This window comes from Schistocerca piceifrons, chromosome 2, assembly GCF_021461385.2.
Source record: "Schistocerca piceifrons isolate TAMUIC-IGC-003096 chromosome 2, iqSchPice1.1, whole genome shotgun sequence".
Taxonomy (NCBI): Eukaryota; Metazoa; Arthropoda; class Insecta; order Orthoptera; family Acrididae; genus Schistocerca; species Schistocerca piceifrons.
In genome coordinates, this window is record NC_060139.1 from 384,886,354 (window position 1) to 384,908,752 (window position 22,399).

Genomic DNA, 22,399 nt, shown 5'->3' on the forward strand with positions numbered 1-22,399 from the left:
TATATTTTAACAGAAGAGTTAGAAATGAAAAAATTATCTGTAAGATTGCTGCCGCGACTCTTGACACTGGATCAAAAATGCATGAGAATGGATATATCTGAACAATGTTTGGTCCATTATAGGAGTAACGAACACTATTTTTTGCACTGGTTTGTGACTGCAGATGAAACTTGGGTGCACTACTATACCCCACAGACAAAACAACAATTAAGGCAGTGGAAACATGCTGATTCTCTGCCACCAAAGAAAGCAAAGACAATTCCTTTGGCAGGAAAGGTCATGGAATCAGTGTTCTGGGATGAGAAGCAGATCATGTTTGTAGATTATCTCCCCACTGCGCAAACAATCACTGGAGAATACTATCCTAACCTCCTGGACATATTGCAACAAAAGATACATGAAAAAGGCTGGGTTTAGCAAGGAAGAAAGTCATCTTCCATCAAGACAATGCACGCCCGCACCCATGTGTCGTTGCCATGGCAAAATTACACGAACTAAGGTATGAATTGTTGCCACACCCGCCTTATTCACCTGATACGGCTCCATCAGACTTCCACCTCTTCCCAAAACTGAAATTTTTTTTGGTGGGCGAAGATTCACTTCAAACGAAGAATTGATAGCCGGAGATGACAATTATTTTGCAGGCCTGGAGGAAGCTCATTTTTGAGATGGGATCAAGGCACTGGAACATCAGTGGACCGAGTGTATTAATCTACAAGGAGACAATATTGAAAAATAAAAATACGTTTCCATGATGTACGTACTTTTTTTCTATTCCGTTCCAAGAAGTTTTCAAACCATCCTTGTATTATACAACTTACATAGCAGACCAATTTAATTCTTGTTAATGAATTGTCCTCACCTTGCGCAGCAACTGGGATACAACTTTGATCTGCTGCCCTCTAGTTAACAGGCTTGCAAGAGAAACTCCAGTTACCCTTGCCATTTCCATGTAGTTGATTATACACATAAGTTTGTCTAAAAGTCTTATTGGCAAATAGGCATCCTTCAAACAGTAAACAGCTAACCTAAACAGAAAAGAAACTTAGACAGACTTCTGCAGTTACTGGGAAGAACACAAAATATGCTTCAAGGCAACCCATTTGGCAAAACTCAATTAGATACCGTGACTACCATACATGCAGTAGAACTAACGAAAGCATTTGCTTTTTTACTAGTGTTCTACAACAATACATTAGCAAGATATAAGGTCTATCTGTATACCAATTTGTTGTTATTTATCTTGGCTAAAATAGTGCAAAAGTTTTATACTGGGGACCAAGCATCAGTTACTTACATAAATCACTTAAAAATGAAGGTAAAAGCAATTATCAACAATTTTTTAATCTTCAATATTTATAAACACGCACTGTTTGAAGTGCTTAGATGCACGGGATCCACGATGAAAGAGGAACCACCTGGTCTTTCCAGTACAGTTCGAACTCCAGAAAATGTAATGAGAGCTCAATCACACTTACCTTCGCCTGGTCTGAGGATTCCCATTCTGAAGGTCTGTAATGATATTGTGATGCACATCTTCTTTCTGCTCTTGCAGAAAGTGGTAACTCACAGCATTTAGTGTATATGACCGCAGTTTGTACTCTCTCAGAAGAACCTGGAATTACATGAAGAAAGGACAATATTAACAGAATTGTTGGGACTCCCACAAATATATTTTGGAAGTGATCCCCATAATTTCTTATGAAAATTTAGGAGGGAACATCAATGACAGCAACATATACATAACAAAAATCACATGGAAAATGATTTACTAAATAAATTTAAATTCCAGGCTAAAATCAATGGAATCTCCAGGTAGGAATATCAGCAATGTAGCAAAGACAGACTGCGACTTACTGTAAAGAAGACATGTCAAGTTGTGGACAGGCACAATTAAAAGGAATACACACAAAGGTTTTGGCCAGCCTTCATCAGTAAAAGATGACACGCATCATTCACACACACAAGCAAGCACACTTCACATACACACAACCGCCAACTCCAGCATCTCAGACCAGATGCAACTATCGTGGGATGCAAGCAGTACTCTGGAGGGGGCAGGGAAGAGGAAGGGATAGTAGTGTATGGGTAGGGAGAGAGAAGAACGCTGTCTGGTAGGGTGTGCAGGGGCTAGACTGCCAACAGGCGCAGCGTCATGAGGTTGTGGGGCAGGGAGGTGGGGAAAAAAGGAGAGGAGTGGGGAAAGATGGGCGGACGCGTTGGTACAGGGCTGCAAATAAACAGAGTGAGAGATGAGAATGGGGAGGAGATGATAGGACAGAGGGGATGGAAACTGCTGGGTTGAGGATGGAGGTACAGTATGTTATCACACACACACACACACACACACACACACACACACAGAGAGAGAGAGAGAGAGAGAGAGAGAGAGAGAGAGAGAATATTAACAAAGCTCATATACTCTTATGGAAAAATGGAATGGAAGTAGGGGTAAAGGAATGGAACATATGCAAGAAGCAATGCTAAATCCAGGATGGAGCAGAGGAAACATGTTTTTTAAACCGATAGTACTACGTGCCAAGTAGGGTACTAATCTTGAGTGACCATTTGCAGACAGCTCAGACAATGCTGTTTCAGTCGCTATGGGGCATTGGAGCATACAGCATCATGTGTTCATGGCTGAGCAGACCTTGCGGTCATGGTTCCACATATTTTCCATCGAAAGTTTAATATCGGAGGTCAAAATACAGTCCCAGATTGAAACCCTATACTCTGATGGGTTGCAGTGTTTAGAAGCACGGGATCCATGATGAAAGAGAAACCACCTGGTCTTTCCAGTCCAGTTCGAACTCCAGAAAATGTAGACAGGATGAGAATGGCAGTTCCTGCTAGTCTGAAATGATCTGCTAGGTGGCAAGCTGTACCACTGGGTATGTCACTTCATTACACTGTGCTAATTTCTTCGAAATCCTGTCATTTGTTGTTACAAGAGGATGTATAATGTAACTGATACTCTTCTTAATTTGTTGAAAGCTGTAAATCCCATGCTTGCATGGGATTTAATGTCATGATTTCTTTGTGATGCTTGTAATGAAAACCACATTGTATTCTAATTATAATAATTTTCAAATAATAACTAACTGCACTTCAAAATTTAATCTTTTTCCTTGAACATTTATTCTCTTTGTTGTGAAAATACCCAAACTTTTGCAGTTGCTTTTAGGAATCTGGGTCACTCGTTAGTAGTTTTTGACATTACCTTTGAAGTAAATTGACAGAGGGGGGCAGGGGGAGCGGGGCGGGGGGTTTGGAGGTGCAGCTGACACCAGGAAGGAGTTATGCAATGCAACACAGGACGTGTATCTACATCTGAAAGAAGACGACTTTCAAATTTCGCACCAGCTGCATAACGACAGTGCTAGTAGTGCCATCAAGAGGATGCAAATGAGGTTTGCTTTAAATACATGCTGTAATGGTCATGAGTGTTAGTAACCTTTGAGACCAGATGTAGTGAGGTGATGGTAGCAAGAACGTCTTTAAGACGACGAAGGCATGATTATCAACAGCTCATCGAGTTCGAATAAGGTTCTGTAATGGGGCTATGAGAAGCTGGATGTTCCTTCTGAGATACTGCAGAAGAACTAATCAGAAATGTGGCCATTGTACATGACTGCTGGCAGCATTAGTCACAAGAATGTACGGTCATTAGAAAAATGGGCTCTGGACGGCCAAGTGGCACTAACAAAGACCACTGAGTTCTGTGTGGCTCTGGCACTTTGTATGACATCTGCAGTAGCGATCTGAGCAGCAGTCAGCACCACAGACACCCAATGAACTGTTACAAATCAGTTATTTCAAAGACAGCCCCGAGCCAGATCCTTACAGCATGCATTCCACTGACCTCAAAACGACCACCATATGAGACTTCAGTGCTGCTCGTTCAAGGGCAGAGATGAGATCTTTCATGTTTTCTGACGAAAGCTGCCTGAATTGGTGTCAGTAACGGCCATGTGTTGATTAGGAGGCCAGGTGAGCACCTGCAATCAACCAATCTGTGGCCTTGACAAACACCTAGAGCTATTATTTGGGGTGCAATTTCATATGACAGCAGGAGCACTCTCATGGTTATCCCATACAACCTGACTTCAAATTTGATGTCAGTCTGGTGAGTCAACATATTGTGCTGCCATTCATGAACAGCATTATTTACCAACAGGATAACGCTCTTCCATGTAAACCACTGTAACCCAATATGCTCTTCAGAGTGTCACCTTGTTGCCTTGGCCTGCAGATCTGTCTCCAATCAAGCACATATGGAACATCATCGGGTGACAACTCGTGTCAACAACCAGCATTAATCATCCCTGCTCAAGATGATGAGCACGAAGATGTAGTTCATCGTCAACTGGATGTCTTCCTCAATGCTGAGGAAGACCCAGAAGACGAACTCCCACTTTCCACCCCTGAAGCAGTGGCGAAAGTAATTAGCTTCCATACCAACAAAAAAAGTGCCAGGATTTGACAGCATCACCAATCAGTTAGTTAAAAACGTCCCACCTTTTGCGATCACACACCTCGTGAATATCTTCAACGAGTTTACTTGCTCTCAGATTGCTGGAAACACCCGGAAGTGGTCGCAATACACAAATCAGGGAAAGACCTTCTATTCCTGCAACATACAGGTCGATTAGCCTCTTGCCAACCCTCAGCAACATCTATGACTTCCTCCAACTAATATCCGTTGTTGTTGTGGTCTTCAGTCCTGAGACTGGTTTGATGCAGCTCTCCATGCTACTCTATCCTGTGCAAGCTTCTTCATCTCCCAGTACCTACTGCAACCTACATCCCTCTGAATCTGCTTAGTGTAATCATCTCTTGGTCTCCTTCTACGATTTTTACCCTCCACGCTGCCCTCCAATGCTAAATTTGTGATCCCTTGATGTCTCAAAACATGTCCTACCAACCGATCCCTTCTTCTGGTCAAGTTGTGCCACAAACTCCTCTTCTCCCCAATCCTATTCAATACCTCCTCATTAGTTACGTGATCTACCCACCTTATCTTCAGCATTCTTCTGTAGCACCACATTTTGAAAGCTTCTATTCTTTTCTTGTCCAAACTAGTTATCGTCCATGTTTCACTTCCATACATGGCTACACTCCATACAAATACTTTCAGAAACGACTTCCTGACACTTAAATCTATACTCGAAGTTAACAAATTTCTCTTCTTCAGAAACGATTTCCTTGCCATTGCCAGTCTACATTTTATATCCTCTCTACTTCGACCATCATCAGTTATTTTACTCCCTAAATAGCAAAACTCCTTTACTACTTTAAGTGTCTCATTTCCTAATCTAATTCCCTCAGCATCACCCGATTTAATTTGACTACATTCCATTATCCTCGTTTTGCTTTTGTTGATGTTCATCTTATATCCTCCTTTCAAGACACTGTCCATTCCGTTCAACTGCTCTTCGAAGTCCTTTGCTGTCTCTGACAGAATTACAACGTCATCGGCAAACCTCAAAGTTTTTACTTCTTCTCCATGAATTTTAATACCTACTCCGAATTTTTCTTTTGTTTCCTTTACTGCTTGCTCAATATACAGATTGAATGACATCGGGGAGAGGCTACAACCCTATCTCACTCCTTTCCCAACCACTGCTTCCCTTTCATGCCCCTCGACTCTTATAACTGCCATCTGGTTTCTGTACAAATTGTAAATAGCCTTTCACTCTCTGTATTTTATCCCTGCCACCTACAGAATTTGAAAGAGAGTATTCCAATCAACATTGTCAAAAGCTTTCTCTAAGTCTACAAATGCTAGAAACATAGGTTTGCCTTTCCTTAATCTTTCTTCTAAGATAAGTCATAGGGTCAGTATTGCCTCACGTGTTCCAACATTTCTACGGAATCCAAATTGATCTTCCCCGAGGTCCGCTTCTACCAGTTTTTCCATTCGTCTGTAAAGAATTCGCGTTAGTATTTTGCAGCTGTGGCTTATTAAACTGATAGTTCGGTAATTTTCACATCTGTCAACACCTGCTTTCTTTGGGATTGGAATTATTATATTCTTCTTGAAGTCTGAGGGTATTTCGCCTGTCTCATACATATTGCTCACCAGATGGTAGAGTTTTGTCATAACTGGCTCTCCCAAGGCCATCAGTAGTTCTAATGGAATGTTGTCTACTCCCGGGGCCTTGTTTCGACTCAGGTCTTTCAGTCCTCTGTCAAACTCTTCACGCAGTATCTTATCTCCCATTTCGTCTTCGTCTACATCCTCTTCCATTTCCATAATATTGTCCACAAGTACATCGCCCTTGTATAAACCCTCTATATACTCCTTCCACCTTTCTTCCTTCCCTTCTTTGCTTAGAACTGGGTTGCCATCTGAGCTCTTGATATTCATACAAGTGGTTCTCTTCTCTCCAAAGGTCTCTTTAATTTTCCTGTAGGCAGTATCTATCTTACCCCTAGTGAGACAAGCCTCTACATCCTTACATTTGTTCTCTAGCCATCCCTGCTTAGCCATTTTGCACTTCCTGTCGATCTCATTTTTGAGACGTTTGTATTCCTTTTTGCCTGCTTCATTCACTGCATTTTTATATTTTCTCCTTTCATCAATTAAATTCAATATTTCTTCTGTTACCCAAGGATTTCTATTAGCCCTCGTCTTTTTACCTACTTGATCGTCTGCTGCCTTCACTACTTCATCCCTCAGAGCTACCCATTCTTCTTCTACTGTATTTCTTTCCCCCATTCCTGTCAATTGTTCCCTTATGCTCTCCCTGAAACTCTGTACAACCTCTGGTTCTTTCTTTTATCCAGGTCCCATCTCCTCAAATTCCCACCTTTTTGCAGTTTCTTCAGTTTCAATCTGCAGTTCATAACCAATAGATTGTGGTCAGAATCCACATCTGCCCCTGGAAATGTCTTACAATTTAAAACCTGGTTCCTAAATCTCTGTCTTACCATTATATAATGTATCTGATACCTTTTAGTATCTCCAGGATTCTTCCAGGTATACAACCTTCTTTTATGATTCTTGAACCAAGTGTTAGCTATGATTAAGTTATGCTCTGTGCAAAATTCTACAAGGCGGCTTCCTCTTTCATTTCTTCCCCCCAATCCATATTCACCTACTATGTTTCCTTTTCTCCCTTTTCCTACTGACGAATTCCAGTCACCCATGACTACTAAATTTTTGTCTCCCTTCACTACCTGAATAATTTCTTTTATCTCGTCATACATTTCATCAATTTCTTCATCATCTGCAGAGCTAGTTGGCATATAAACTTGTACTACTGTAGTAGGCATGGGCTTTGTGTCTATCTTGGCCACAATAATGCGTTCACTATGCTGTTTGTAGTAGCTAACCCACACTCCTATTCTTTTATTCATTATTAAACCTACTCCTGCATTACCCCTATTTGATTTTGTATTTATAACCCTGTAATCACCTGACCAAAAGTATTGTTCCTCCTGCCACCGAATTTTACTAATTCCCACTATATCTAACTTTAACCTATCCATTTCCCTTTTTAAATTTTCTAACCTACCTGCCCGATTAAGGGATCTGACATTCCACGCTCCGATCCGTAGAACACCAGTTTTCTTTCTCCTGATAACGACATCCTCTTGAGTAGTCCCCGCTCGGAGATCTGAATGGGGGACTATTTTACCTCCGGAATATTTTACCCAAGAGGACGCCATCATCATTTAATCATACAGTAAAGCTGCATGCCCTCGGGAAAAATTACGGCCGTAGTTTCCCCTTGCTTTCAGCCGTTCGCAGTACCAGCACAGCAAGGCCGTTTTGGTTAGTGTTACAAGGCCAGATCAGTCAATCATCCAGACTGTTGCCCCTGCAACTACTGAAAAGGCTGCTGCCCCTCTTCACACATTCAGAATACCCATACAAGAACATATTACCAGGGAGCAACTTCTGCTGGATTTAGAATTCGAATTCCAGCAGAACCACTCTGCCCCACAACACATCATGAGAGTGGTTGAAGCAGCCACAGAGGGCTTCAACCACAGAGGTTACTGCGGGATAGTGCTACTAGACATAGTTGCAGCCTTTGACTAAGTATGGCATAGAGGGTTACTCAGCAAGTTATACACACAAGGGTTCCCTGGAAGCATAGTTAAGCTACTTAAAAGCTATCTCATGGACAGAAATTTCTCTGATAAAATAGAAACACCCACCTCCATCAGAAGGCGTATCCATGCTGGGGTGTCTCAGGGATCAGTTGTGGGATCCATATTGTACAGTTTGTAGACTGTGGCCTCGACAAACACCTAGAGCTATTATTTGGGGTGCACACTGCACTATATGCAGATGATACAGCCTTCTACGAATGTAATGGGAACAAGGACCTGATCATCCGTAGGCCACAAAGGGTTTTAGATGACACAGAAACTTGGGCCCGTCGCTGGCACATCACCATCAACTCTGAGAAGATGCAGGCTATGCTGATCAGCCGGAAGCTCGGAAGGTGCGGACCCCTTCAACCCCCTCCCCCCTCAACGTTTACCTAAACAGAATCCAACTCTCCTGGCACAGACCCGCCAAGTATCATGGCGTAACCTTGGACTCTCATCTTACGTGGATGCCCCACATAGATGAGGTCTACGGGAAGGTCTGTGCCAGAATGTCCCAAGCATCAACACAACCAGCTCCCTTTCCCTGCTCTGTAGGAGTAAATGTGTACCAGGTGCTTAAATGGCCAATAACGGAGTATGCATGCCCTGTCTGGGGAAAAGTCGCCAAGCAGCAACTGGAAAAATTCCAGAGGTTCCAGAACCACACATTTAGGAGGGCACTGCACCTACCTCTGGGTTTCCCCACTGGTAATCCTAACACCGCATCTGAAATCCCCTTCCTGAGAGAGAGTTTCCAAGAAGTGGCAAGGGCCTTCTATGAGAGCTCTTTCACATCTGGAAATGACCTCATCCGCACTCCCTAGGTCAGTAAGACATGTCCCGCGGCAGGCACAAATGCCCAATAACGATCTTCAATGACTAAGTTACAGGGAGAATTCTTATCTCCAATTCCTAACCCTGTTCCTTTCCCTCTAAAATCAATCGCCTCGCCAACCTCAGGCAAGTACCAGACACATGCAGAACATTCCTCATATTACACACATCCAAAAATCATAGGGGAAAAAAAATCTCACACACAAGCAAAGCACGTGGAGTAAAAGCCAAAAGGCTACAAATTCCTCAAAACACTTCCCCAAAGATGTAAAAGCATCAGATAAGAGAGAGAGAGAGAGAGAGAGAGAGAGAGAGAGAGAGAGAGAGACCAAGTGCAATATGCACGTAACTCTTATCCCACAAACTGACACCCAGCACCTGTATGACACAATGCCTGCATATTTACATGCTTGCATTCAACATTCGGGCGGTTACACCGGTTATTAATGTACCAGCATTTCATTTCACATTTGCAATGACTTTTCTCATGCTTAGATTAACCTGGGGCTTTTAACATTGAAAACTTAAATATGTTACCTAGACAAACATATTCCCAAAATTTCATTACCCTACATTAATTATTTCTTGGGCTTGTTATTTATTTTTCATATTTTTTTTAAAAAAATTTCTGTCAGTGTATTTAAGTTTAAATCCTATTATACCCATTCCTTGTTGAAATTAATACTAGCGACAATTTTTACCCATTTTCTTTACAGTCAAACATATGTAGACTATTTTAGCATCTAACTGGACAGATTTTATTAATTTTACCTACACAGAAGTCTCATGTAAATCAGTGACTAAATAAAGAATTCAACTCACCAAGAGAAGATCGAAAGCGACTCGACCCTCAACATTGATATTTTTGTTTTCCCGTCGCCCCATCTGTTTGCTCTGTAGAACTTGTTCTTTCACAACAGATCTACAAAAGTTTATGGTGAAATAAATGCATGTTGTAACACTGGGTACAAAGCTGAAGAACAATTGCATTTACTTACTTTATATTTTTAATCCTTCCAAGGTAATTGAAATTTCTTGCATTCAAATGACTAGCTCTACTAATTAGATAATAAAAGTCGAAGTTATTAATATTGTAGCCAGTAAATAGATCAGGATCCACTTCCCGCACAAATTCTGCCCATTTCTATAAAATTTAGAGACATACCAATGAACAACAACTTTAATACGACAAAATAAAGCAAATCCAAAAACATGTAACTTCTATTACAACATCAATGCAGAAAGCCTGAGTATTGACAGGTACTATTATGAACAGCAAACTTCACTTACTTCCAACATCTCTGTTTCTTTGTCGAAGCTCAAAACTTTACAACCTACTATTGGAGCACAAGTATCAAGAGTGAAAACAATACGCAAAAATGGCTCATGTTCTCCTTGACGAATTACCATGTTAGCTATCTGGATGACTGGGTCATGATTTGGTTCCGGGAATACACCTGTTGAATAAATAATTATTTTCACATCACAATCCAATTTATTTAAAGCAAAAAATGTAAATAGGGCTAGATATAGATATCTGGGTACAGATAAATTATTTGAGAGTTGTAAATCAGACATTATGGAACTGGTGCATCCATTTCACATACACAAATACATATGATAAACTAGGTACATATTATGATGATGGCATTAGGGGAGCAACACTCTCCTGACAAACGATTTGATAGGATAACAACAATCAAGCAGCTGAAACAATGCTCCCCATGGAAGAACAGGAAACAATCAGCAAACATCCTTTTAAACCTCATTTGTGAAAGTTGCTATAGCAGCAAGTGGTGACGTATGCTTTATTCATATGAAAAAAGCCACCAACTAAATAATTGTGACATAGGATTGACTGTGTGTGATTGAATGTCACAGATGAGTTAAGCATTTTCACCTGTGGCACTGAATTATCTGACAGTTTGCCACTAAAAGGGATGGGAATAGAACCCTAGGACCTCCGTACACACACTTCTCTCTGTTACTTAATCAAAACATTTAATTTTTTATCAGGAGATGTGCAAAATTGTCTCCTATTTTTGTAAATCAAGGTCTTTAGATTTCCCTTGATATATATATATATATATATATATATATATATATATATATATATATATATATATATATATATATATATATATATATAGAGGGAAACATTCCACGTGGGAAAAAAAATATATATATATAACAAAGATGCTGTAACTTATTTTTCACAAGTAGGGCACTTTTGGGGTTCAGCATTGTTGTTTTTTGATGCTGTGACTTGCCAAACGAGAAAGCGCTGGTAGATAGGACACAATAAAAAACACACAAACACAAATTTCAGCTTTCGCAACCCACGGTTGCTTCATCAGGAAAGAGGGAAGGCGAGGGAAAGACAAAAGGATGTGGGTTTTAAGGGAGAGGGTAAGGAGTCATTCCAATCCCAGGAGCAGAAAGACTTACCTTAGGGGGAAAAAGGGACAGATATCCTCGCCTATAAAAATCCTGATTCCAAATTTGTAATTTATTAATCAAATGCAATCATTTGATACACATGTCAACAACAATTTTTATTTTGGCATTTTTGTAACGATTTTCATTTTTGTATGTTTTTAAGTCCTTCTATCACTATGTTTTGTTCTATCAGTGTGTTACTAACATGATTTGCATGTAAACAGAACCAGCTGTCTGTGACAGTCCCCAAGCTCTGTTTTTGTGCACTAAATCCTACTTAGAATTAGCCTTCCACCTCACTTGAAACTATATAAATGATAATTTGATTCAATAGACACTGTGTTCTTGTGATGTGTGGCTTAGCTCATGCCATAAGAATTTAACAAAGAATCTTTGTATAAATGCCTGCCTCAACAGAGTGGGCAATTAGTGGTGGAGTGATGTGAGCAACAGCTGGTGGTTAGGTTTGAAAAGTGCAGGTAGTACTTTATTTTGGTTTCTGGTAATAGTATGGTGGCAACACTGAGGTTTGTCATATTATATTGCAGCAGATAAATGTTTTTATTTATGTTGGAGGCTAATAATTATATTTAAAAAAATTATTCAAAGTTTCTGATTGTTATTTAAACCTTCAAGATGATATCAGACATCACGTAAAGCCATGGACCTGGAACCCTGGACGAAACAGCAACAATAAAATACCTGTAGGAGCTGGAGGCTCAACCATATGCCAGAGAGCAAACACTGGTGACTCACAAGCACAACATGCCAGAAAATAAAAAGTAAAACACAATAGCCAACACAACTACATATGCACAATAGTTGGTTACAAGCGTGGTCTTGGAAAAAAAAAAAAAACACACACACACACACACACACACACACACACACACACACACACACACAATTCCCAAAAAGGATATTGTTTATCTATCTTTTCAGGCAAAATACATGTGTGTACTGTTGAAAGTGTGTAGAGTATGTACAAAGTTGAAAAAGAAGAAAGCATCTTGTGGACATAACTTAAAGCTTTCTGTGTGCAATAGCTGGCCACAATCTGAAGTACAAATATATGTTACGACACTAGAGGAATTTGTATTTTTCCTTCATTTTTTCATGATTGAAAGATATTCGATTTAAAGATAGGCTTTAAGCACCATTATATGCAACTGGAATGGTGCTCACTACTTATTACAAATGGTACACAGGTATAAGTTATAATGATTTTTCTGTTCTTTTCTTCTGTATGCCTTTCTGTTATTTATCTGACAGCATATCTCTGCCCTGATTTGAAAGGGTAAATTACACACAGTGTAACAGGTCAGGTGGAATTATCCTACTTGTTCTTATACCACTCCTGATGCTAATTTTAAAGTGCGCACATTAAAAATCAATACTGCTAAAATAACTTATTTGGGAGCCCTCATTCTCCTCTTTCTAGCAATTTTTTTCTTTTTCTGAAAAATTAATATTTCAAATGTTATGCACAATCAACTTTTTTCCCAGAATGTTCCAATATTAAAATGCAATTCTTTCTGAAATCCAGTGTACTATAATTTTGTAGTCCTGATTTATCTGTTTCCATGCATAACTTTACTGAAATAATTTGTTAATTTAATAATTTATCATATAATTTGGCCAAAGAAAGAGCAGTCAAGTAACTGTTTAACTTGTGACAAAACGTCAATACAAGATATTAGCGTGCAACTCATATGAAAGTGCTCTACAGAATACTTATTCTGGAGCAATACTATAAATATAAAATAATGCATATAGCCATACACTATATGGCTACATAATATATAAATACTGTCTGGTGAATGAAACTGAGAAGAGTCAACCACTCACCTTTTCTTCCTGCACATTCAATGTCAAAACTTAATATTCTAAAAGGGGCTACTTTGCTCCACTCTCCTTCAGGGGGATGTGCTATGAGATCCTCCCACGATATGTCAACTTCAATCTGGCAACGGGACTGCACATGAGCTGTAGGGCGAGGTCGCCACTTGCCTGCTGGAAGCTGCACCCAGGAGCATCCAACCATGTGTGTGTCCACCATAAACCTGAAACAATCAATGACTGATTAAGGAGATGCACAAGGAACTATATTTCTTGACACAACAGAGGAAAAGTGAGAACAAAGTAAAAATTACAATATGTGAAGAACACTGTGCTACTGCACTCTCCAGACATGTCTTCACTGGTCATTAGGTCGCAGTTTGAAGCGGAACTCATTACTGAAGACAAATATACTCCAGTTAATGAGAAGCACCCTGGACAGTAGTGGGATACCAACTAGACTGTTGCCTGCCATATGGCCCGACAACCAGGAGTGATGGTCAGAGGTGCCACTTCTTTTCATAGCACGACCACTTTGGTTATCACCCATGGCACCCTTTCAGCACAGCAGTACATTGCTGATGTTCTGCACCCCGTTTTGTTGCCCTTCATGACAAGCCATTTTGGACTTAAAGTAAGATAATGCCTGCCCGTACACGGTAAGAGTTTTTACTGGTTGTCTTCCTGCTTGAAAAACCCTACCCTGGCCAGCAACATTGCCAAACAATCTCCAACTGAGACTAGAGCATTATGGGCAGGGCCCTCCAACCAGATCGGGATTTTGACAATCTATGGTGCACTTGGATATAATTTGGCACAATATCTCTCAAGAGGACATCAAAAATTCTGTCAATCCATGCCAAGCCAGATAACTGCTTGTATATGGACCAGGGATGGACCAATGCATTACTGACTTGCTCAATTTGTGAAGCTCTTTTGCTTGAATATTACTAAAATTGTAATCGTTTGTTTGTCTGTACATGTACATCACATCTGCTGACTTCTGTCACATCCGGATAATTGCTTTGTGGTGTCTCCAGTCCCCCCCCCCCCCCCTTCCACCGAGTGTATTTATCAAAAGTATCTACATTGTGATAATGTTTGTAAACAAAGATTGCTAGTAGGTCTCTGTGTGCATTAATACCAAGTGACAAGTGGTGTACTCCTAAATTGTTTTTTGGGGGATCAGCAGTATCAGAAATAGATGTGATGCCCAGGAAATCAGCTTTTGAACTAGTCCGGTGGGGTAATTGCATCCTATTAAGCCTAAGGTGAGAATGGTGGTGTATTGCTGTATGAAGTCTGCATCTGCACAAATATGTTTGCCTCTGATACCAAGGCTGTATGGGAAGGAACATTTGACATGGAAAGGATGACAACTGTCCAAATATAAGTATGGTTGTTCGTTATAGGTTTAATGTGGATGGAAGTGTGCAGCTGGCCTCCAGTGAGGATGAGAACAATATCAAGAAAAGTGGCAAGGGATTCGGAATAGGACCATGTGAAATTTAATTGGGAGATTGCATTTAGAGAATTTTAACAGATCAGCGTCACCATGAGTCCATATGGCAAAGATGTCATCAACGTATCTAACCAAACCAGGGGCTGAAGGCTTATGGATCACAGGAAAGCCCCCTCCAAGCAACCCATGAAAAGGTTAGCATTGGAAGGAGTCATCCTGGTACCATGGCCATACCCCTGACTTGTTTGTAAGTCTGCCCCTCAAATGTGAAGTAGTGGTTGGTAAGTATAAAATTGATTAAGATGAGAAGGTAGGTGGGTGCTGACTGAGGAAATGTTCAGCAGCAGACAGATTTCTGCCCACGTATACAGGCCTACTGTTAGTGACGAATTTGCATGTAACAATTCCACTGTGATTTGTGAATTTGTCTACGACAATTTGTTTACTGTTCACTACCTTCCAGGTCTTTTCCTGATGTCTTTCACTGATTTATTTGCAAATTTGACAGCTATTTTCTTTTCTACCCTCCATCTACCTTCATTATATGTAATTCTTTCACTTTTTTTGTGTTACTTTTTTGCCTAACTGCTCTGATTGATTGCTACCGCTGTGTCCTACATTACTTTATTTGCCAAACACAATAGTTTACATTTTCTCCTATGACTTCCTCTTTCTTTTAGCCCAGTTTTTAAAATTTATCTCCTTTCATAACTTTCCCTACCAATTTTTTTCTTATTATTTTTTCGTATCATACAGGCCACATTTCTGCTGAGAAATTCTCGCCTACTCATTATCTCTCTTTAATCCTTGCTGTTCTCACAAATTTTGTACTAATTTTTTCTGATACTTTTCTTGCTTCTCTTCTGCTTCTCTTTTTGCCACTCCCACCATGCCTAACACTCCTCTCTTGCCATAAACTACATCTGTTCTTTTCAAAAACATGACTTTGCACTATCAAAATTGAGGTTCCACATTTGTTTCTTGAAACTTGCTTGCCCCTTGATGTTACTCCCAAAGACCTAACATTGAAAGTCCCTGTTTCTGGATGTAATCCTACTCTACAACAACCTCTTTTACAGTTTCAAATACAGCAATTCTTGCATTTACCCAGCTAATCTGTGACCTATATATGCCTCGTCTGCCTATTTCCACTTCACCAGACTTCTCTCCTTCTACAACATCCTGCAGTTATCTGCCTCTCTTGTTTCCCTGGCTGATATCTGCCACACCAACTTCAAACTGCAACAACATATCAGACTTCACATCAAATATTATCCCACTTTTTCCTAAACTACCCGAACATGGTTTTTTTCTCTTCCTGTCTTTCTGCAGTGCTGTCTCCTACAAACCAAGCTTGGCCAACCTCCTTAACGTCACACAGCCTTAAAACTTGCTTCTCAGACCAGTAATGACTCAATCACAAGAACCACAACAGTGCAGTGTTCTCAACCTCTTGTCTAAAGCAATATCCCTCCTGAATCATCTGCATTATCTAAGAGTCTCACTGTCAGCATTAAACCTGCATTTAATCATGCTGCTTTGGCAAAGAACCTACTTTCCTTTGCATGTAATGTCAACTGAAAATATCACTTTGCTACCCAATCTCAAAATCTTTCCAACCACAAACCTCACATTGAGCCCTGCCTTGAACATTTACAATCATGATCCCAACTTGATCCACCATCACTCGCTCAAAATCATACCTTACAAGCCTTCCAAGAATTCCTCAAATCCAGCATTGCCTCACAAACCTTCGTAAGGTCCCTACAACATGACCCTACCTAACCAGTCATCTGCAGAACTTCAGCCTCTTCACTCACTAAAAGCCGCTGACTTCATCATTATCCTCCCAGCAGACAAGGGATCTACCACTACGGTACTTGATAAACAGGAGTATGTAAATGAATGTCTACATGAGCTGTCTGACACCTCTACATATAGCATCTGCCATGAAGGTCCCATTCCTGTGATTCAAACCGACCCACAGCCCCTCCTTACAACCTCAGGGCTCTCACAAGGATTAACACCTCAATCCAAAGAACTCCTTGCCTCCGCCCAACCCCCCCCCCCCCCCCCCCCAACGTTTTACCTTCTTCCTAAGCTCCACAAACCCAATCATCCTGGCTGTCTCATATATAAATAACAGAGGGAAACATTCCGCGTGGGAAAAATATATCTAAAAACAAGATGATGTAACTTACCAAACGAAAGTAATGGTCTGTTGATACAGACACTAACAAACACAAACACACACACAAAATTCAAGCTTTCGCAACCCACGGTTGCTTCATCAGGAAAGAGGGAAGGAGAGGGAAAGACGAGAAGATGTGGGTTTTAAGGGAGAGGGTAAGGAGTCATTCCAATCCCGGGAGCGGAAAGACTTACCTTAGGGGGAAAAAAGGACAGGTATACGCACGCACGCACGCACGCACGCACGCACACACACACACACACACACACACACACACACACACACACACACACACACAAATCCATCCGCAAATATACAGACACAAGCAGACATATGTAAAGGCAAAGAGTTTGGGCAGAGATGTCAGTCGAGGCAGAAGTACAGAGGCAAAGATGTTGAATGACAGTTGAGGTATGAGCGGCGGCAACTTGAAATTAGCGGAGGTTGAGGCCTGGTGGGTAACAGGAAGAGAGGATATATTGAAGGGCAAGTTCCTATCTCCGGAGTTCTGATAAGTTGGTGTCAGTGGGAAGTATCCAGATAACCTGGACGGTGTAACACTGTGCCAAGATGTGCTGGCTGTGCACCAAGGCATGTTTAGCCACAGGGTGATCCTCATTACCAACAAACACTGTCTGCCTGTGTCCATTCATGCGAATGGACAGTTTGTTGCTGGTCATTCCCACATAGAAAGCTTCACAGTGTAGGCAGGTCAGTTGGTAAATCACGTGGGTGCTTTCACATGTGGCTCTGCCTTTGATCGTGTACACCTTCCGGGTTACAGGACTGGAGTAGGTGGTGGTGGGAGGGTGCATGGGACAGGTTTTACACCGGGGGGCGGTTACAAGGGTAGGAGCCAGAGGGTAGGGAAGGTGGTTTGGGGATTTCATAGGGATGAACCAAGACGTTCCCTACCCTCTGGCTCCTACCCTTGTAACCGCCCCCGGCGTAAAACCTGTCCAATGCACCCTCCCACCACCACCTACTCCAGTCCTGTAACCCGGAAGGTGTACACGATCAAAGGCAGATCCACATGTGAAAGCACCCACGTGATTTACCAACTGACCTGCCTACACTGTGAAGCTTTCTATGTGGGAATGACCAGCAACAAACTGTCCATTCGCATGAATGGACACAGGCAGACACAGACAGTGTTTGTTGGTAATGAGGATCACCCTGTGGCTAAACATGCCTTGGTGCACGGCCAGCACATCTTGGCACAGTGTTACCGTCCGGGTTATCTGGATACTTCCCACTGACACCAACTTATCAGAACTCCGGAGATAGGAACTTGCCCTTCCATATATCCTCTTTTCCCGTTACCCCCGAGGCCTCAACCTCTGCTAATTTCAAGTTGCCGCCGCTCATACCTCACCTGTCATTCAACAACATCTTTGCCTCTGTACTTCTGCCTCGACTGACATCTCTGCCTTTACATATGTCTGCTTGTGTCTGTATATGTGCGGGTGTGTGTGTGTGTGTGTGTGTGTGTGTGTGTGTGTGTGTGTGTGTGTGTGTGTGTGTGTGCGCGCGCGCGCGCGCGCGCGCAAGAGAGAGAGAGAGAGAGACTGTATACCTGTCCTTTTTTCCCCCTAAGGTAAGTCTTTCCGCTGCCGGGATTGGAATGACTCCTTACCCTCTCCCTTAAAACCCACATCCTTTCGTCTTTCCCTCTCCTTCCCTCTCTCCTGATGAAGCAACCGTGGGTTGCTAAAGCTTGAATTTTGTGTGTGTGTTTGTATTTGTTAGTGTCTGTATCAACATACCAACGCTTTCATTTGGTAAGTTACATCATTTTTGTTTTTAGATATATTTTTCCCATGCGGAATGTTTCCCTTTATCAAAAAACAAAGATGATGTAACTTACCAAATGAAAGTGTTGGTATGTTGATAGACACACAAACAAACACAGACAGACACACAAAATTCAAGCTTTCACAACCCACGGTTGCTTCATCAGGAAAGAGGGAAGGAGAGGGAAAGACGAAAGGATGTGCTTGTGTCTGTGCATGTGCGGATGGATATGTGTGTGTGCGCGCGAGTGTATACCTGTCCTGTTATCCCCTGAGGTAAGTCTTTCCGCTCCTGGGATTGGAATGACTCCTTACCCTCTCCCTTAAAACTCACATCCTTTCGTCTTTCCCTCTCCTTCCCTCTTTCCTGATGAAGCAACCGTTGGTTGCGAAAGGTTGAATTTTGTGTGTATGTTTGTGTTTGTTTGTGTGTCTATCGACCTGCCAGCGCTATTGTTTGGTAAGTCACATCATCTGTGTTTTTAGATATATTTTTCCCACGTGGAATATTTCCCTCTATTTTATATATATGCCTTAGTTGATCAACACCTGCAACCCATAGGGCAAAGACTTCCCTCCCATATTAAAGGGACCAACCATTTCCTAGATTGTCTGAAATTTGTGTCTGTCCCACTCCCACCCCACACCTCACTTGTCACCACTGATGCCACCTTCCTCTATACAATCATCCCCAATGTACATGGTCTGCCTGCTGCTGAATATTTCCTTAGTCATTGCCCATATGGTTCCAAGCCTATGACTTTCTTCCCGCTCTTCCCAATCAACGTTATACTTGCCAACCATTACTTTACCTCTGAGGGAGGGACATACATACAAACAGATCAGGGGTACAACCATGTGAACCAGGATGACTCTTTTCTGTGCTAACCTTTGCATTGGCCACTTGGAGGGTGCTTTCTGGGGATCCATAAGCCTTCAGCCCCCTGGTTTGGTTTAGATACACTGACGGCATCTTTGCCACATGGAGTCATGGTGAGGGTGACCTGTTAAAATTCTCCCAATTAAATCTCACATGGCCCTATTCTAAGTCCCAGGTCACTTTTCTTGATTTTAATCTCAACTTCACCAAAGGCCATTTACACACTTCTGTTCACATTAAAACATAGTAACAAACAATATTACTTACATTTCGACAGTTGCCATCCCTTCCATATTGGATCAGATGCAGACTCTTTACAGTACTAATCACCATTCTCAATTCAGTCTTTACTGGATGCAATTACCCCACCGGCCTAGTTCAAAAGCAGATTTCCCAGGCCATCACAGCTAATACTGATACTGTTGATCCCTCCAAAAAACAACTTATGGAGTACACCACTTGTCACCCACTATTATTCTGGTCTTGATCACCCACTATTATTCTGGTCTTGAATGTATCAATCAGGTACTTCAACAAGGCCATGACTTCCTAAAATCAGCCTTGAAATGAGGTCCATTTAGTCTGAAATTTTGCCCACCACACCTAGCATAGTTTTTTATTGTTCTCCCAATCTCCACAATATCCTTGTCAAACTCTATACTGTCCCTGCACACATCTCCCTGCCCTGTGGCTCCTACCCCTGTGACAGTCCAGACTGCACGACTTGCCCTATGCACCCTCCTACCTGCCCTGTAACTGGCAAAACATACTATCAAAGAGAGAGCCACCTATGAAACAATGCGTCATATATCAGCTGTTATAACATTGTTTGGCCTTTTACATAGGCATGACAACTACCAAGTTACCAATTATGACGAATGGGCATAGGCAGAGGGTGTATACTGGCAACACACAATACCCTGTTGCAGAGCATACACCACAACATGACAGTCATGGCCTTGGTGCCTGTTTCACCACACGAGCCATATGGATTGCTTCCCAGACACCAGTTTCTCAGAATCCGCAGGTGGGAACTGACCAGAATATGATTTGAAACACACACTATAGAGAACTGAATATGACTTGAAACAACAGCTAGCTTGCAGATACTATTTACACTGTTTGTGACTCCAATTTGTTACATTCTAACTTCACAGCATGAAAGATCGCACCTGTTCTAATCGTGAGCAAGACCCTGAGCTGACGCAAGTGCCTTCACTCAAAACCTCAAAATTAGTGAGTTGTTCAGCCCTGCACTAGGTTATGCTATAACACTCCCTAGGGTTTACTCTAGTCACTTTTCCATCTGAAGATCTCTCTCCACTGAGAATGACATACTGTGTTCTATTTGCTAGGAACTCATCAATCTACTCACAAAGCAGGCCCAATATTTTGTATGCTCATATTTTGTTAATCAAGTGACAGTGGAGAATTGTTCTGAATGTCTTTTGGAAAATGAGGAACACAGCATCAAGCTGGGCACTGAAATTTACTGCCTTCTGGATCTCACAGATGAACAGAGCAAGCTGGGTCTCACTCGGTCTTTGTTTGCAGATGTGCTGTTGGTCCCGACAGAGGAGATTTTAGGTCTCCACGTAAGTGATTATATGAGAGCATGAAATATATTTAAAAAATCTAAAACGGAGCAACATAAGCAATATAAGCCTAAAATTGGGCACATCTGTTTGATGAGCTTTCTTGAAAATAGGAATGCCCTACACTTTTCCCTATCATTTTGAAAGTTTCGGCTTCTAGCAACCTATAGTGTGTGTGTGTGTGTGTGTGTGTTTAGAGATAGATAGATAGATAGATAGAGAGAGAGAGAGAGAGAGAGAGAGAGAGAGAGAATGTGCATGTGTGAGCAGTGTTTGTAGCAAAGTAAAGTAACTAAAAAGAGGATACACAGAAGTTACTACTGGCAGGAAGAGAGCAGTCTAAAACAAACTATTGATGATGTAACAGATATCTCAAACAAGCAAACTATCTGTTTGAAGAACGATAACTGTGTATTTAAATCATGACCTCAGAAAAACTGAAACGTCAATTAACTTCACTGATTCCATATACTGACCATGAAAAAGTTATATTTGAAAATGCATTGACAGTATATATACATTTGTAACAGTTTATTTTTACCAAATAAAATTGATTTACACTTATTTTTAGCAAGCAAGAATTTACAGCATTTGAGTTCTACAATAACATCCCCACACTTTCAAACAAAGATTCTGTAGTTCATAACAAATGGGCTGTGCTTTGTTTTCATGGCAGAAAGAGAAACAACATTGTAGACACATAGCAATAGAAAAATTTGTCCATTTGCAACTATGCCACACACTGTGCATAGTCATCTAAATTTAAAATGCCAGTAAATTCATTTTGCAGCCAATGAAAACAGCCTGCATCTTCAACAGCTCAAATTTCATGAACGAAAGTTGTTCAACATCTCTGTTTCTATGAGACTCCCTACCAGCCGGGACAATAGTCGTTTAGAGGCTGTGCAGCCTGGTCCAGATGTACAAGGAAGTAGATATGCCAATAATGAATGTGTGATGGTGCTGCCTCCTCAGAAGGTGGGGCTGAGGAAGACAAGGAAGAGGAAAAATGCCTGTAAGGCTAATGACTGAGCTGACAAACTGAATTCTTTCAGGATCAGGTGGTGTATAAAACGGATACCTGCAGTGCTATAATGCATTTTTAATGACTGTAAGACGTTATGAACCATGCACCTTAATTTTTAAGCAACTTTTTACCAATTTATTATTAGATTGCAAAGCCAAACAAAAAATTTAGTTTATAAAATCGAAGTGACTTTTAAAATTCCTGAAAAATTGACACCTGAACTTTCTCCTTCT

At 41.2% G+C, this 22,399-nt stretch overlaps 1 protein-coding gene across 1 annotated transcript in view; it reads right to left on the reverse strand.

Moving 5' to 3' along the window:
* Window positions 1–22,399, reverse strand: part of LOC124775748 (DNA polymerase delta catalytic subunit) — a 167,545-nt gene that overhangs the window by 52,831 nt on the left and 92,315 nt on the right. Inside the window, exons 6-11 of the mRNA XM_047250578.1 lie at window positions 13,228–13,442; window positions 10,231–10,397; window positions 9,939–10,084; window positions 9,763–9,862; window positions 1,479–1,615; window positions 863–1,028 (exon numbers count right to left, since the gene is read on the reverse strand). Coding sequence (XP_047106534.1) covers window positions 863–1,028; window positions 1,479–1,615; window positions 9,763–9,862; window positions 9,939–10,084; window positions 10,231–10,397; window positions 13,228–13,442 — 931 coding nt within the window. The remainder of the gene's footprint in view (window positions 1–862; window positions 1,029–1,478; window positions 1,616–9,762; window positions 9,863–9,938; window positions 10,085–10,230; window positions 10,398–13,227; window positions 13,443–22,399) is intronic.